Source organism: Staurois parvus, unplaced genomic scaffold (genome assembly GCF_062004578.1).
Source record: "Staurois parvus isolate SC_StPar_1 unplaced genomic scaffold, SC_StPar_1.0 ptg000684l, whole genome shotgun sequence".
NCBI lineage: Eukaryota > Metazoa > Chordata > Amphibia > Anura > Ranidae > Staurois > Staurois parvus.
The window spans coordinates 1,056,374-1,072,086 of record NW_028318480.1 but is presented as its reverse complement, the minus strand read 5'-3'; the positions used below and the strand labels follow the sequence as shown (position 1 = coordinate 1,072,086).

General features: G+C 43.1%; 1 protein-coding gene across 1 annotated transcript in view; it reads left to right on the top strand.

Moving 5' to 3' along the window:
* Nucleotides 1-2,372, top strand: part of LOC149447474 (phosphoglycerate kinase) — a 28,139-nt gene extending 25,767 nt beyond the window's left edge. Inside the window, exon 11 of the mRNA XM_089652496.1 lies at nt 1,921-2,372. Coding sequence (XP_089508622.1) covers nt 1,921-1,961 — 41 coding nt within the window. The 3' untranslated portion in view covers nt 1,962-2,372. The remainder of the gene's footprint in view (nt 1-1,920) is intronic.
* The last annotated feature ends 13,341 nt before the right edge of the window (nt 2,373-15,713 follow it).

Below are 15,713 nucleotides of genomic sequence, written 5' to 3'. Positions count from 1 at the left end.
AGCAGTGAGGGCACAATATACAAATGTTTGGGAGGAGCAGAGGGATATAGTGAATGGATTTTGGGAACAGAGGAGAGGAAAATGAGAAGGAGGAGTGGAAGAGGCATTTTGGGGAGGTGATGAAAGCAATAGTAGGGAGATGATAGCAATGAGGGGGAGATGTACAAGTTTTGGGGTGGAGCAGAGGGGTAAAGAAATGAGATTTGTGAACAGAGGATAGTAAAATGAAGAGCAGAAGAGGGGTGTATTATATAAAAAGGTACACGGAGTGGGACTCAGGTATGCAAGAGATGTTTCCCAGGGTGTTTCCTTGCAGTCTGTCCAGCATGCAGTAGAGTTTCTTGCTGTTGCTCCTTTAGGCTTTTTGATGGGGCGGACCAGTCAGCAGATCTGCCTGCTTGGTGAGGGATCTCTCTGAGCCCTTGCTGAGCAGGTGGATGACAGGTATGTGGCCGCTCTGCTGCTGCAGAGTAGACACACGGCCTGCTGACTTTTATGGAGCGGTCAGATGGAAACGGACCATTTTTCTGTTGTGTGGTGTTTTGTTTTTTTTTTTTGTTTGTTTGTTTTTTTTTCCACCCGACTGTCATCTGATCCAATCCGCTGAACGGATGGGGAAGGGATCCCCATCCATCTGTTTTTGCCGTATCGGATCAGATGCCGGCGGGTGTCAGCGGACATCCGCCTACACCCACCAGTCCATAGAGATCTATGGATGGTTTGATCAGGTCTGCCTCAAAAACTGACAGACAAACCCAATCGGACCGTCAGTGTGAAAGGGGCCGTAGATATTATGACTGTGTTATGTTATGCTTAGTGTATTTTCTGCAAATGCCTAATGTCCTGTTGATCCCTACCAGATATTACATTGTAAATTGCTGTATATTCAACTGAAGTATCAAACACTGCTAAGAAGTATTCTTCCAAGCTATCATCTGAAATACAAAACTATTGCCCTATATGTATTGGAGATGAGCACAGTGATGAGATGTTGTAATTTAGCCTGAGTTGAAACTGAGATCTTGCATACAGGATCAGCAGGTGAATAAAGGGCTGGGAAGCCTGCAAAAAACAAATGCAGCAACCACCCCAAGAGCTAGAAAGCTGCAATGTATTGCATTTTTGTTTTTGGGTTTAGATGAGCTTTTAACCGCCTCCCGCCTGCCATATAGTACAATGACGGGTGCAAGGCGATTCTCTCGTTCTGGGAGGATGTCTTATGACGTCCTCCCATTCTAACCGCACATGCGTGGCTCTGGGAGCACGGACACAGCGGATCACCGATCGACGGAAAGAGCCGAAGATGTCGGCTCGGTCATGTGATCAGCTGTGTCCAATCACAGCTGATCACATGTAAACAGGGAAATGCTGGTTATTGGCATTTCTCTCCTCACGAGCTGTCACGCTGACAGAGGAGAGGGCAGGATAGGAGAGCCGGTAATCGGCATTCCTCAGAGGACATCTACACTGATCATCATGCGCCAGCAAAATGGCATAAAACTACATTTCTCAAAATTATCAGTAGGTGAGACATTAACTGCCTCCTACAGCTCATCACTTTTGTAGTTAACCATAAATGAGGTACCTAGAATTATGTATCTCTCCCTCTCTCACATTTGTGTTCATATCTGTGAGGATGGGGGTGCTTTTTGTTTAGTTTTTTTTTTTTAAATTATTATTGTTAATATCACACACTGGCAGGGAAAGCGGCACCCATGAGTACTATAAAATTATAGGTCACTTCTTTTTTACATAAATGCCAGGAGCTGTCTGAAGAAAAACCTCTTTATCCTTTGACCAATGTTAACTTCATCAGCTGTTTGGACATGTCTGCTATGTTAAGACTGAATGTTTTTGTTTGCCCATATACATTTGGTTGCATAATCTTAATATTAATGCATTTTTAAACTCTTTTTACAGGTAAAGTCCTTCCTGGTGTTGCTGCACTGAGCAGTGTCTAATTCCTTTCACTGGACAAAGCAATGATCATGTGAGGGATTGGTTTTGGTCACTATCCTGGGGAATGAAGCCAGAACCTGATAAAACTACAAGCACTTTACTCCGGCTTAAACTCACAGTTCTCTAAAGGATTAACAATGTGGTCAGGTTAACTACTCTGCAGCTCCTGCACTGTATTGATGAGTAGTAACAACGGTTCACAAGCACGCTTTTTTCCCCCATTGCCCAGTTGGTAGCTTGTCTGGACAGAGTATGTTGTAGGCTTTATTTTGTTTTGCTCCTAGATGTGTATATATTGCCCTGTAGATATGTCTGAATCTGCGTTAGGTCCTCACCAAATGTTAAATGTTTACAGGAAAACTACACGGGCACCCCAGAAATATCTGCTATAATAAATAAAAGAAAAACACAAAGCTGGTGTCTGTTTTTCATTGTAATTGATTATTGTATGGCTGTGATCACTTAATTTAAAGCAGACCCATCAGTTGGAAGAGTCCGTGCTTTCCCCAGATTATCATGAAAATGTATTGTGGCTCAAAGTCTACAATGGCAGCAAAGTCAGTCTGGGGAGAGCGTAGTGTTCGATGCATTAGGAGCACTTTTAAAGTTGCATAGGTTTTTAGGAGCTGGCACCTGCTGGCATCCTAGCAACCAGTGACTCATCTCTGCTGTCAGCAGAATTCCCGCTAACAAAGTTAAACAAAAGCTCCAGAGGCGGGCGATGGAGCCAGTCCTACCACTGCTGACATTATGGAAGCATTCTGCTCCTCTAAGGAGACCCTTACGACCAAAATAGACTACCTGGCAACTGATATCAGACAACTGTAGGTGAAGGCACTTCAGGGGAGGGCGACTGACACCGGAGAATCGCCTCAGACGAAATTACATCCATATCCCAGGCCCGCAGAATTTGCAGAGGCCTTCTTCACCACCCTAGTAGACCTTCCTGCAACGCCACCCACCGGGTCCCCCCGATGCCTCCAATCCCAGGTGAAATGCCAAGACCCTTCTTACTTCAGCTTCTCAACTACCGGGACCAAGATAAGATCCTGCATGCAGCTAGGGCAAAACCAGATCTGCGCAATGAAAATGCCAAGATTCTTCTCTTCCCCAACTACTCTGGAGATTCAGCAGTGCCAAAGGGCTTTTACGGGGGTCCAAAAATGCCTTCATAATGAAGGTCTCCTGTACCCCAGGAAGCTCCATGTGGTGGGTGGTGACAGCACCCTTTTCTTTGACTCTCCTGAGGTGGCAATGTTCTGGCTGGGCACCTGCTAGAGGCCTGCTGGAGCCGATTACACTACCCTTTTAATCCTCAGGTTCCATTTTAAAGCAAGTAATTGGGTGCCATGACCCCCACTGTTTGCACTTCTACCTTATTTACTCATGTGCTTGCGGAATGGGCTGTTCCACTGCACTTTTCTTTCTGGGCCTTGTTGCACACCTCACTCAGAGCATTTCCAGGCTGGTTACTGCTCATGAATATCCTGCCCATTATGGAACCCCACAATTGGAGCCCTGATGCCTTATTTTCCACTCTTTGATTGCATCATCTGATCCTGCTAACTTTTTTCCATTTTGACTTTTTTTAGAGTTAAGGTAGACCCTTGAACTTTTGTGCAGTGCACATTGTTACCAGCAGCAGACCAAGATCTGCTCCTGGTTAAGTTTCCTGTTGTCGGTACAGGCCATTTCCCCCTTTCGTTTTTCAGGGGGATGTTGGGTACTAGCAGGGTAAGCACTAGGTGCTTGGGTAGTTTGTATGTTTTGTCGTTTGTTTTTTCTGTGCTGGTTCGTGCTCACTTGCTACTCATCCAATGCTGCCATCCCCTGGGCGCAGGTGCATCCCTACTACCACTCACCATGGCGCCTGGGCAGAGTGAATACACTGCTCTCTCCTGAAATGTCCAGGGGCTCAATTTAAAATGGCTCTGCTCTTCCAATATGTTAAATCCTATGCCCCGCATACTGTATCTTATTGCTTCAGGAGATGCATTTGGTGGGCAGCAAGCTGATGGCCCTAAAGAAACTTTGGGTTCAGAGGGCCTTCCATGCCTCATACTCCACATATGCTAGAGATGTTTTGATTCTGAAAAGTAAGTCACTCTCCTCTGTCATTGAGGCAGCCCATAAGGACCCTCAGGATAAATATGTGTTATTAGTGATCGCAATACGCAATAAACGCTATGTATTTGCCAGTATTTATGTTCCTCCACCATTTTAAGTACCTTGTTCTATGGTATTCAGGAGAGGATCACCCCTTACTGCCCTGCAAAATGTCTGCTTGTGGGTGATTTTTATATAGAAAAACAATGTGCGCTATCATAAAAATGTAAAAACCCCTAAATTGAGCTGCTGCAATAACACGTATAAGTGATCCCACACTCAAATCATATAAATATAACAACAGTGTTGCAACAACTCCTACATACAATAACATATGAAATTGATAACAAAAAAAGTCCTTATAATGAATGTGTTTCCAATCAGACAATGGTGTTTGAAAAGGTGCTTATTATATGCAATGTGCTCCAAAATACTGTAACTAAACAACAGTGCTCCACCATGACTTAGTGCACCTCCACCTAATGGTACGGATGGCCGCTCACCTCATACAGTGGACCTATAAATTAATATGTCAACCAAGCATAGTAGTAACATCAAAGAGGCTCTAGATGGCAGCAAAGAGCTGATAACAGGCACCACTTCAGATGATACTGTACGGAAATCTTTGCAGCTTTATACTAATAGCCTCTGCTTCTGGTCTGGATGAAATACAGCAGATCCTGCATGGAAGGTCATGTGGTTCAATCTGTTACTACATTCTGCAAACTCCCCTTTGTAAGAGCTCACAGTCCTCCAATCAGAGTTTCTGACCCAGCTAGCAGGACAGGAATTACCTGTTACAGTGTCAAGTCAGTACTGTATCTCTCCCTGGTGTCTCCAGACAGAGTGCTGTACTTTCTGGTGTCTCCCCTCAGCTCTAGCAGATCCCTCCTGTCTGTTCCCCAGACTACAGAGCTCTGCCTGCGTGTCCCAGGTGATCCTAAACTGCCCAAAACCCAGAGTTTACCTTCACATTCATTATAAGGACTTTTTTTTGGTTATCAGTTTCATATGTTATTGTATTTATGAGTTAGTGCAACACTGTTGTTATATTTATTTAGGAGTGATTTTAATGCCATTCTTTCGCCCACCTTGGACAGGCTTACTTCACCTAAGTCTTATGTCAGGGACTTGTCTAACTGGGCCCTTGCCTCTGGCCTTACAGATGCTTAGAGGTGGAAACATTCATCCACCAGAGCGCACTCCTGCACCTGGCGATTATATTTAAAGTTGGTACTAGTCGTAATTGCTCCCTATGCGCCTTGGCGCTCACTGGATTTCGCACCCCAAAATCTCTGAACGTACTCCCCATCATTAAAGGAATATTGGGACGTCAATGCAGGGTCTTCCTCCCTAAAAATGGGGATGCCTTTAAGGCTTTTTCTCAGGGACATTATATTTCTGCCATAAAAGTGGTTTAGGAGAAGCAGACAGACATCACGACCTCCCTCCGTATTCAAGTTGTTGATGAATCCACTCAATATGGGGTTTACTCCTCTGACTCTAATTTTTGACTTACACCTACAAGGTGACAAAAATGGTAGATTTCTGGCTATGCTATCCCAGAAAGATGCCCCCCTTACCGTGGTCTCTGAGCTTACCATCCCCACAAGCGAGACCATCACCAATGCAGAGGGCATTCTCAAGGAATTTCATGATTATTATCAAAACCTATACATGTCCACTCTAGCTTCTGGGCTTATCTCAGCAGATCTCCCATCTCTTCTGGATCCCATTGCTCTTGGTTGGCTTTTCAGATGAGGAGAGGTCCCATCTGGTACACTGCATTACCTCGGAGGAGGTTATATCCGTGATCTAGTCCTCTTTTGGTAAGGCCCCTGGCCCCGATGGCCTACCCATAGAATTTTACAAGTAACATGGCAAAATGCTTACCCCCGTTCTGGCCTCTTTATACATGCACTGTCTCCACACAGGCACCCTCCCTCAATCCATGTCGGTCTACAAATCGTTAGCGCTCCTTAATGACTTAAAAATACTGACAAAACTTTTGACCAACAGGCTTAATCCCCTCCTACCTCTGGTGATTCTGATTTTCATCAAATGGCTACAGACAATATTCCGCTCCCCAACTGCTGTCATTCGTTTGGGAGGTCTCCTCTCTCCTACATTTTCTCTGTCCAGGGGTGCTAGCTATGGCTGCCCCTTCTCCTTGGCACTTTTTGCTATTGCCATGGAGCCACTGGCCGAGGCTCTCCGAGTGTCCCCATTTATTAAAGGCCTGAGGCTGGCATGGCTGGAGGAGAGGGTAGTCCTATATGCTGACGACCTTTTGCTTTTTCTAAATTATGCTGGTCCCTCTCTGCAGGGTGCCCTGCATGTGTTAAACTCTTGCTCAGTTGTGACGGTGATCAGAGTAAACTGGTCTAAATCCCAAGTCTTCGCCATTGATCCCGGGGCCAGACAGAGCGCACTCTCAGATCTACAACTGCGGTGGGTGGAGGAGTTTAAATATCTGGGGGTGGTGGTTTCCAGGGAGGCAAATGATTAAATACCCTTGAACTTGGCTCCAGTGGTCCACTCTGTTAAGGCTAAACTGAAAACATGGGATAATCTTCACTTTTCTCTCCTAGGTCGCATTAACCTCATTAAAATGAAAATCCTTCCCAAATGTAATTACTTATTTCGTAATTCCACTCAGTGGATTCCCAAGTCTTTTTTCATCCACCTAAACAGATTATTTTCCTCCTTCCTTTAGAGTCCTCAACCCCCCAGGTACATATTATCAACTCTAATGTGCCCCACTTCCCATGGAGGTCTGGCTCTTCAAGATTGTCAGAAATATTTTCTTGCCTCCCAACTGATCTCTGCCTCATAATGGTTGACACAGGATATGTCTAACTCTGCTACAAGATTGGAAGCTGCAGTAGTACACTCTGTGGAGGCCCTAGAGATCTTTATGATCTGATTCCTTCCATGCTTACCACCCTTAGGGCCTGCAAAGTTGGCCTCACCTGTGAGAGTTATCCTACCTCTGCCATATCCCCAAATACCGGCAAAGCGTGGCAAAGAGGGGTTTCTTTGCCACACTTCTACCAACTTCCTGATCCCGTAGCATGGACCAAACCGAACATCAAAACTGTAGTGGATGTTGTCTCAAATTTATCTCTACGCCCCGTAGATTATTTTATGTCTCATCTGAAGCTCTGAATTGGAAGGAATATTATGTCACGATTGTGCAGAAAAACCTACCTCAATCCTATATACTCACCTTCTCCAAGTGTCCTCCCCTGACTTGTCACTGCTCTATTAACGTTGGGCCCATGATGTTCCTGATTTGGACTCTGAAGATTAGGATGGTATGTGGGAATTTCCCTTTAAAATACTGGTGTCTTTGAGAGACCATCTCATACAGTTTAAAATTGTCCATAGGGCCTACCTTACGTCTTACAGGTTTAAAAAAAATTAATCTCTCTTCTTCTCTAGAGTGCTGGTGTTGCGGCTGCACTCTCGGGGACTTTATACATATTTTCTGGACCTGCCCAGCAATTGCTACTTTCTGGATGCAGATAATGTCTGTTGTTAACCTCTTGGTGGATGTTCCTTAACCCCATGCCCAGAGTCTGTTTTTTAGGTTTAGTGGAGTACCTAGTTCCTGGGGTCGCAGAAAGGATGGTGTCACGGATTCCCCCACACGCCACGCCCACAGCGACTAGCTAACCGAGGCGTGCACGTGTGGCCGTGACTTGGGGTAAGAGGGAATAAAGGGAACTTAACTTTGAATATATAAAACCGTATATAAGACCAGCTGTGATATACTTTCACAGCCCGCACTACCTCTGGGCCTCCACTGGGGGGAAGACTCCACTCCAATCCAGATGGCTGACCACACACTGGCAGATACAAATCTTATATACAATCTGGTGCACTAATTAGAGTTGAGGAGCAGCTTAGCAATCACACACCCTTCTAGGATCTCTCCAGCTATCCTACAAGCCAGAACATCGGTGTTAATCACTCTTCCACTGTCCACACACCCCCACACCAGACACACCACAAAAGGTAGCCTGCTGCGACACCCCAAACACACAGATCTCCATCTGGCAGATCTGTTACCTTTACAATCTGCATGCAATCTGCCAACACGCAGTGCAATTGCATACAGATTGGCAATGAGCTTGACTGAGCGTATAAAGGCACTAAAATACAATACAATCTAATCTCTCCAATCTAATCTCTCCAAAGATATGAGCCCGTGCTTAAATACACAGAAGTCACTTATTCATTTTAAGATTTAATAACCCGAAAGTGGGCAGTGCATAAAATATGTACATAGTATAAAAATTTACAAAAAATACAAGAAGGCACACATTGACTATTCACTATAAAATAAAAAGAGAATAAAACAGAAGTTAAACTTTACCGAGATTTACCCTGCGACTGGAGCAAGTCAGAAAGAGTGCATAATCTGTTAGTTGATCGACCAGTTCCATACGAATCGCGCTGTCCCAATGTCCGGGTACTCAATTTATGGGGATAGGGACGTAGTCGGGACATTAGTCCTCGGCCAATTGACCCTGGGGGGTGTTCCTGTACCCGCTCACAGGATGTTCTGGATGCCGAACTGCCCAAGGTCAATCAGGCCAAGACAGGCTTGAATCACCCAAGTCGGGATTAGATTTCCAACACCAACGCATCAGTCCGATCGCGACAGTATCAATCACTGTTCGGCTGTCGCAATCCAGCGCCACCTAACCATTTCCTGCATTTTCCTGGCATTCTACATAGGTCACAAATACGGTTTTTATATGTCGATGTGACCCACAGAGTGCCCCATCAGAAGGAAGTATTTTCATCTCTCTGCAACTAATATTTTAGCTTTTATAAGGGATGAAACATACTCCTTTGATGTATGTATATTCTTTTGGAGCTCTCAATGTCAGGGAGACAGATCAGAGCCTCACTGGTGTCATGAGGCCAACCTGTCTCCAGCCGTTTCCTTCCCGGTTTCCCCAGAAGGTGACAAAATCTTATTAGCACCCAGGTGCCACTTCCAGAGGAAGCTAGTCCCTTCAGATGCTAATTTTATGACCATCTGTCTCTAAATAGCTTATTTCTTTAACCACATGCCGCCCAGCCACTGTAGAAATACGGCGGCAGGGCGGCACAGCTGGGCAAAACCACGTTTTAAAACGTGTGTTTTCAAAACAGGTAGGGGGCGCATGCGAGGCGCGCCGTCGCCCTACCTGTCCCGCCGATCACGGCCGCAGATGTCAGTCGCCGGGTCACAGCTGGTCGTTACTGGCTATGTCCCGGCGATTAGCGGCAATCACTGACAGAGAGCACAGCTGCAGTAGCTGTGCTTTCTGTCAGTTCCCTGACAGCTCCTGACACGCTGATCGGGACAGAAGAATTTATCTGTCCGGATCAGTGTGTCTTCGTGCAGTACACACCCCCGCCCCCTAGTTAAACACTCCCCTCACATAGTTAACCCTTTCACTGAATAATAAAGTTAACCCCTTCCTCCCCAGTGCCATTAGTACAGTGTCAGTGGGTTTTTTTTTGCACAGATCACTGTATTGGTGTCACTGGGGATGTCAGTGACGCCAAGTCAGTTCCCCCCCAGTGTCAGTATGTCCGCCGTAGTCTCGCAGTCCCGCCATAAGTCGCTGATCGCCGCCATAAGTCACTGATCGCTGCCATTATTAGTATAAAAAAAATTAAAAATCCCAGTATCTTTCCCGCCATTTGTAAACGCTATAACGTTCACGTAAACCAATTAATTTACACGTATTGGGGTTTTTTTTAGCAAAGACATGTTGCAGAATACATTTTGGCAGAAATTTATGACTAAATTTGATTTTTACATTTTTTTTTACTGGACATGTTTTATAGCAAAAAGTCCAAAATATTGTTTTTTTTTCCTCAAAATTGTCAGTTTTTTTTTTTATAGCGCAAAAAATAAAAAATGCACAGGCAATCAAATACCACCGAAAGAAAGCTCAATTTGTGGGAAAAAAAGGAGGTAAATTTAATTTATGTACCGTATTGCATGACCACGCAATTGTCCGTTAAACTAGCGCAGCGCTGTGTAGTAAAAAAATGGCGTAAATTGCAGTATCTATACCATAGTTTGTAGACGCTATAACTTTCACACAAAGCAATCAATATACACTTATTGGGATTTTTTACCAAAAACATGTAGCAGAATACATTTTGGCCTAAATTTATAACCAACTTTGAGTTTACTATATATTTTTTATAGCTGAAAGTAAAAAAATATTGTTTTTCTTCAAAATTTTTGGTCTTTTTTTGTTTATAGCGTGAAAAATAAAAAGTGCAAAGGTGATCAAATACCACTGAAAGAAAGCTCTATTTGTGTGAAAAAAAGGACGTAAATTTAGTTTGGGTGCAGCATTGCATGACCGTGCAATTAACAGTTGAATTAGTGCAGCGCCGAGTAGCAAAAAGAGGCCTGGTCATTAAAGGGGGTAACTCCTCAGGAGAGCAAGTGGTTAACGACAAGGACTGAAACTACATTTAGGATTACATTGTCATATTTTCTACAGCTCACATCTTATCTACTCAAATCTGTACATTTATGTCACAGATGGTTGTGGGTTTTTTACTGTTTTCAGCCAGAAAAGCCATCACTGTGTTGGAAAAATCAAGTTCCCCCTGTCCCACTTTCTGGAAAAATCAGGTTAATGCCATTTTACCCTTGTACACAGATACTTATCTGTATAGAAGGTGCCCTAAAAAGTATGACAGAGTCTGGGCAAAATGGATAGCGGAACCCTCAACAGCTACTTTCATATGACCTCTCTGAAATATTTGTGCCCTTCCTGGAGCCTCATTAATGGATGTTTGGGCGGGGGCTTGGGTACTGGGGATATGTCTAATTGTCTTAAATTGTTGGGCACTAACAGCAACAATTTTTTATGTTTCTTTTTTGTTATGTTTGCAGGCCAAAACCCTGACTGCCACCTTGCTATGTTTTTCACTAAAATACCCCTGCGTGGGTTAGTGCCTGAGGATGTACATGTTCCTGTTAAGTGTATTTTTCTTGGAAAAACAATAAAAAGAATTTTAAAAAATGTATCAGTGTAGAAATGTTCTGCCCTGAGCTCAGGAATGAAAAGAAATTGTAACATTTCACCAGAGGGAGATCTTTCTGTGAATGAAAGCACACTAGAATGTTTTCGCAGTTTCATAATATTTCTTTGTTATTTATATCTTCCTCTGGTGCAGCGTTATCTAGAAAAAAAATGCAAAAAAACAACCCGCTAAATTTAAGTGATAAATATCGCAAAACATAAATATTTTTTGTGATTTGACTACTTTTCAGATAAATACTGCATTAGTTATTTTAAAGCAAAAAATAATGCGGTATTTATCTCTTAAAGGAAAAGGTCACCTTTGCGAACATGTTCCACACGTTTTTATGGTGGAACATGGAACATGTTCACGGTCTTGCAGCCGCTCCCCGATCCCCGCACTAAGAGAAGAGAATAAGAACTAAGAGAAGTTCCCCGTACAAGCTGTCAGTTTTTAAAAACAAAGCAGCTCTGCGGGGCTCCGTGAGTTCTGTGAATGAATGAACTACAAGTACCGACATCCTTTGCGGATGTTGGCTTATAGTTCTCAATGAACTGCCACAGTGCTCCACAGCGCCTAGTTCATTGATTATTTCTGTCAGTGTATCTGCTTGCCCGTACGGGATGTAAGGCGAGCAGATATTCTGACAGGTCTGCAGGAGACCTGCATGGCACCAGTGATCTGCAGGCTCCTACAACAAAAAATAATAAATGCCCATTTTTTACCTGCAAATGTGCATTTATTCTTTTTTGTCAATAGATGAACTTATGCTTTAATGAATTGACCCAGTTGTCTTTCATTGAAACCTCAGGTGGGGATGTTAGAGGGAGAAGGAGAGAAATAAGTCAATACTTTATGACACATGTGCCTTCAGTTTGAGCTATTGGGGTTAATTTATTATGGGCAAAACGGTTGTTCACTGAGAATTTGAAGTTTGCCAAGGCATTTCTATTAGCTTGGTGAATATCATCCAGTCACATGCATGCAAAGATCCTTTTAATTCACCTTGCATATTATTGGATTTTTTTTTCTATAAAGTGAATTTTCACCATATTCACTAATATTCACTAATTCCCTTGCAAAGTGAACATCCTTTGCATTTAGTAAATCAACTCCATTGAGTTCTGAAATCAGGCTTTTTACTATGAGTAAGGGAGGTACTAGAAACATTTGAAAAAAAGCATGTACAGTAACTATTCCTGATGGTACAATATATTAATATTAACTATTTGCCTGACCATAACATTTCCCAACCATAAAAAAAGAAATATTGCTTATACCTTATATGCAGTGTGTATTCCTTGCTGTCATAGCCCATCATAGGTGACAGGAGAGAGTACACCCTGTGCATCCTGAAAGAACAAGACTGAGCTCCTTCCCATGGAACTAGGTGACACTGGTCCCAATGGCTGCTCTTTCCCTACAACTACTTGGGACTGAGCCATCACAGGTTGCGGAGGATTGTAAGAAGTTTATTTTAAATGGAATTATGGACTACGTTCTCTAAAAAGAAAGGAAGCCCTGGCTGGAAGGTAGGTTTAGCACGTTATGCTGCTATAACCATACGAGGCAGCATAGTGTGTTTTTTTTGGTAAAGCTAAATTTACACTTTAAATCAGGGGTGTCCAACCTTCTGACCTTCCTGGGCCACATTGGAAGAATAGGAATTGTCTTGGACCACACATAAAATACACTAACAATAAATATAGCAGATGAGCAGATCGCAAGTTAATGATCACTGATATAAACAGTGTACCTGTCTGAGTAATTAAACCTTATTTTGTGTAATATTTTTTGTTAGGAAAGTAAAAAAGGGCAACATAAAATGAGTGCAATATTGGACGCTGTTTTTGATAAATGAACACATCAATATCTGGTTCAATGGATGGAGTAACAATTCACAATGAATTCTCAAGGTGCTCATCAGATATTTTGTTTCTAATTTTGCCCTTCATGTGCATCATCCTTGAAAATAGTTGCTAATAAATACAGGTGCTGCTAAAAACTGATGACATCAATAAGGAGTGATTGTGATGAGTGGAAGAAGATAAATTCCAGTAAAGAGACACTGTTATGTTTTTCCTCGGCTGCGTCCAAACGCTAAGTGTAAATGCATTTAAAAAAAAAAATTGTTTACGATTTTGTGTTGGGCCACATGCATAGTCGTCTTGGGCTGCAGGTTGGACACCCCTGCTTTAAATGTTTGCTGCTGGTTCCAGTGCTATTACTGAAGCTGACCTAATTAGTTTGCCCAGCAGAGGGTGCTACTGCAGTATAAAATAATAATATAAAGTTTCAAGTCAACATTGTTTAGTTACAAAGCCTGTATAAAGTTGTCTGTTCACCTGCATATTGGGGCGTCTGTTCACATGCAGATTGGGGCGTCTGTTCACCTGCACATTGGGGCGTCTGTTCACCTGCACATTGGGGCGTCTGTTCATCTGCAGATTGGGGCATCTGTTCACCTGCAGATTGGGGCGTCTGTTCACCTGCACATTGGGGCGTCTGTTCACCTGCATATTGGGGCGTCTGTTCACCTGCATATTGGGGCGTCTGTTCACCTGCAGATTGGGGCGTCTGTTCACCTGCAGATTGGGGCAGACAAAATATCTACTGCTCCATGGCAGGCAGCTTGATCTGCTGCAGGACAATAACAATGAGTACATTTGGTAATAAGAGTGCTCCAGAAAGGTGCTATTGACTTACAGTATATTGTGCCTATGGAAAAAACAAGCATTCTTTGAGAGTCACATGAGCCCTTGACAGACTATGGTGTTGATTTGCAAAAACCGGAGAATGCAAAATCTGGTGCAGCTGCGCATAGAGGCCCAGGGCCATCTTTTACTATTAAAGCCAGCTCTGTACAGACCAATCAGCTTCCAGGCTTTATTGTCAAAGCTTAACTGAACAAGCTGAAGTTAGATGCTGATTGGTCATGCTGCAGAGCTGTACCAGATTTTGCACTCTCCTGTTTTAGTAAATCAACCCCTATGTCTTTCATTCAGCACAAACTGTATTTGGAAAGATAAATATTTAACCACTTAAGGACCGCACTATAGCAGATATATTGCTACAGGTCGGCACCTGTGCACAGAATCATGTATATATACGTGATATTTGCATTTTTGAGTAGGGGTGCGCGCTCTACGTTGCCCAGATGTCAATCACTGGTTCCTGGCTGGTAATTACCTGCTGGCGCCCGGTGATTACCGAGCATCTCCGCTGGTGAGGAATATTGTTTATAAACAATCTTCCTCCCTGTCCGCTCAAGCACACTGCTCGGGATGGTTGTGCACAGTACAGCCATCCTGATCAGTGTACTTACAGTGAAGAACACACACCCCCACCCCCTACTAAAACACTCCCAGCACACAGTTAACCCTTTGATTGCCCCTCACATTAACCCCTTCCTGCCCAGTGCCATTAGTACAGTGTCAGTGCTTTTTTTTTAGCACTGATCACTGTATTGGTGTCACTCGGGTGTCAGTGACACCAATTTAGTTCCCCCCAGTGTCAGAATGTCCGCCGCAGTCCAGCTAAAAGTTGCTGATCACCGCCATTACTAGTAGAAAAAAAAAACCTCATTATCTATACCGCCATTTGTAAATGCTATAACTTTCACGTAAACCAATTAATTTACATGTATTGGGATTTTTTTTAGCAAAGACATGTTGCAGAATACATTTTGGTCTAAAATTATGACAAAATTTTATTTTTTTATTTTTTTACTGGACATGTTTAATAGCAAAAAGTCCAAAATATAGTTTTTTTTTTCTCAGGAGGGCAAGTGATTAATAGATAATGGAGGTGGGCCATATGTGCAGAGATTATCACCCGAAAAGTTAAAAGGTTTATTGTAGATAAAAATAAAAATGCAAAAGGAACCCTGCAATTTTTTTATGACTTGAATATTGTTTAGCAATGAATCTTGGAGCAGTTGAGACTCAGTATATGTACAAAAACAGACAAGGGCGCACTCTCATCGTGCATTACCGTGGAGACCCACGTATTTATTAAATGAAATAGAAATATACTCACAAACCAACGAGAATAAAAAAACAGAAAGAGTGGTCCGCAACAACAGCGGATGCAATGCTGTGCCCTCGGTGTGGATATGCTGACACGTTTCGGGAAACGAAATCCCTTCCTCAGATAGGGATTTCGTTTCCCGAAACGCATCAGCATATCCACACCAAGGGCACAGCATTGCATCCGCTGTTGTTGCGGACCACTCTTTCTGTTTTTTTATTCTCGTTGGTTTGTGAGTATATTTCTATTTCATTTAATAAATACGTGGGTCTCCACGGTAATGCACGATGAGAGTGCGCCCTTGTCTGTTTTTGTTCACCAGTATTCAGATTTCCCAGTTTTTGAAGGGCAACACCTCTTTGTTTGGCATTTTCAATTCCCTGGTCTGCATGAAGATTTGAGCGCTGGTTTCATTTGTTTGTCAGTATATGTACAGCCTGAGCCTGGTATCTAGCGTCCTCCCCTCTCCCACAAACAAGCTCAGATGCTTCCATGCACCTCTTTCCCCAATCATCCACCTAACTTTAGACGTCATGGCTATCTGCTTCACATTAAAACCAATG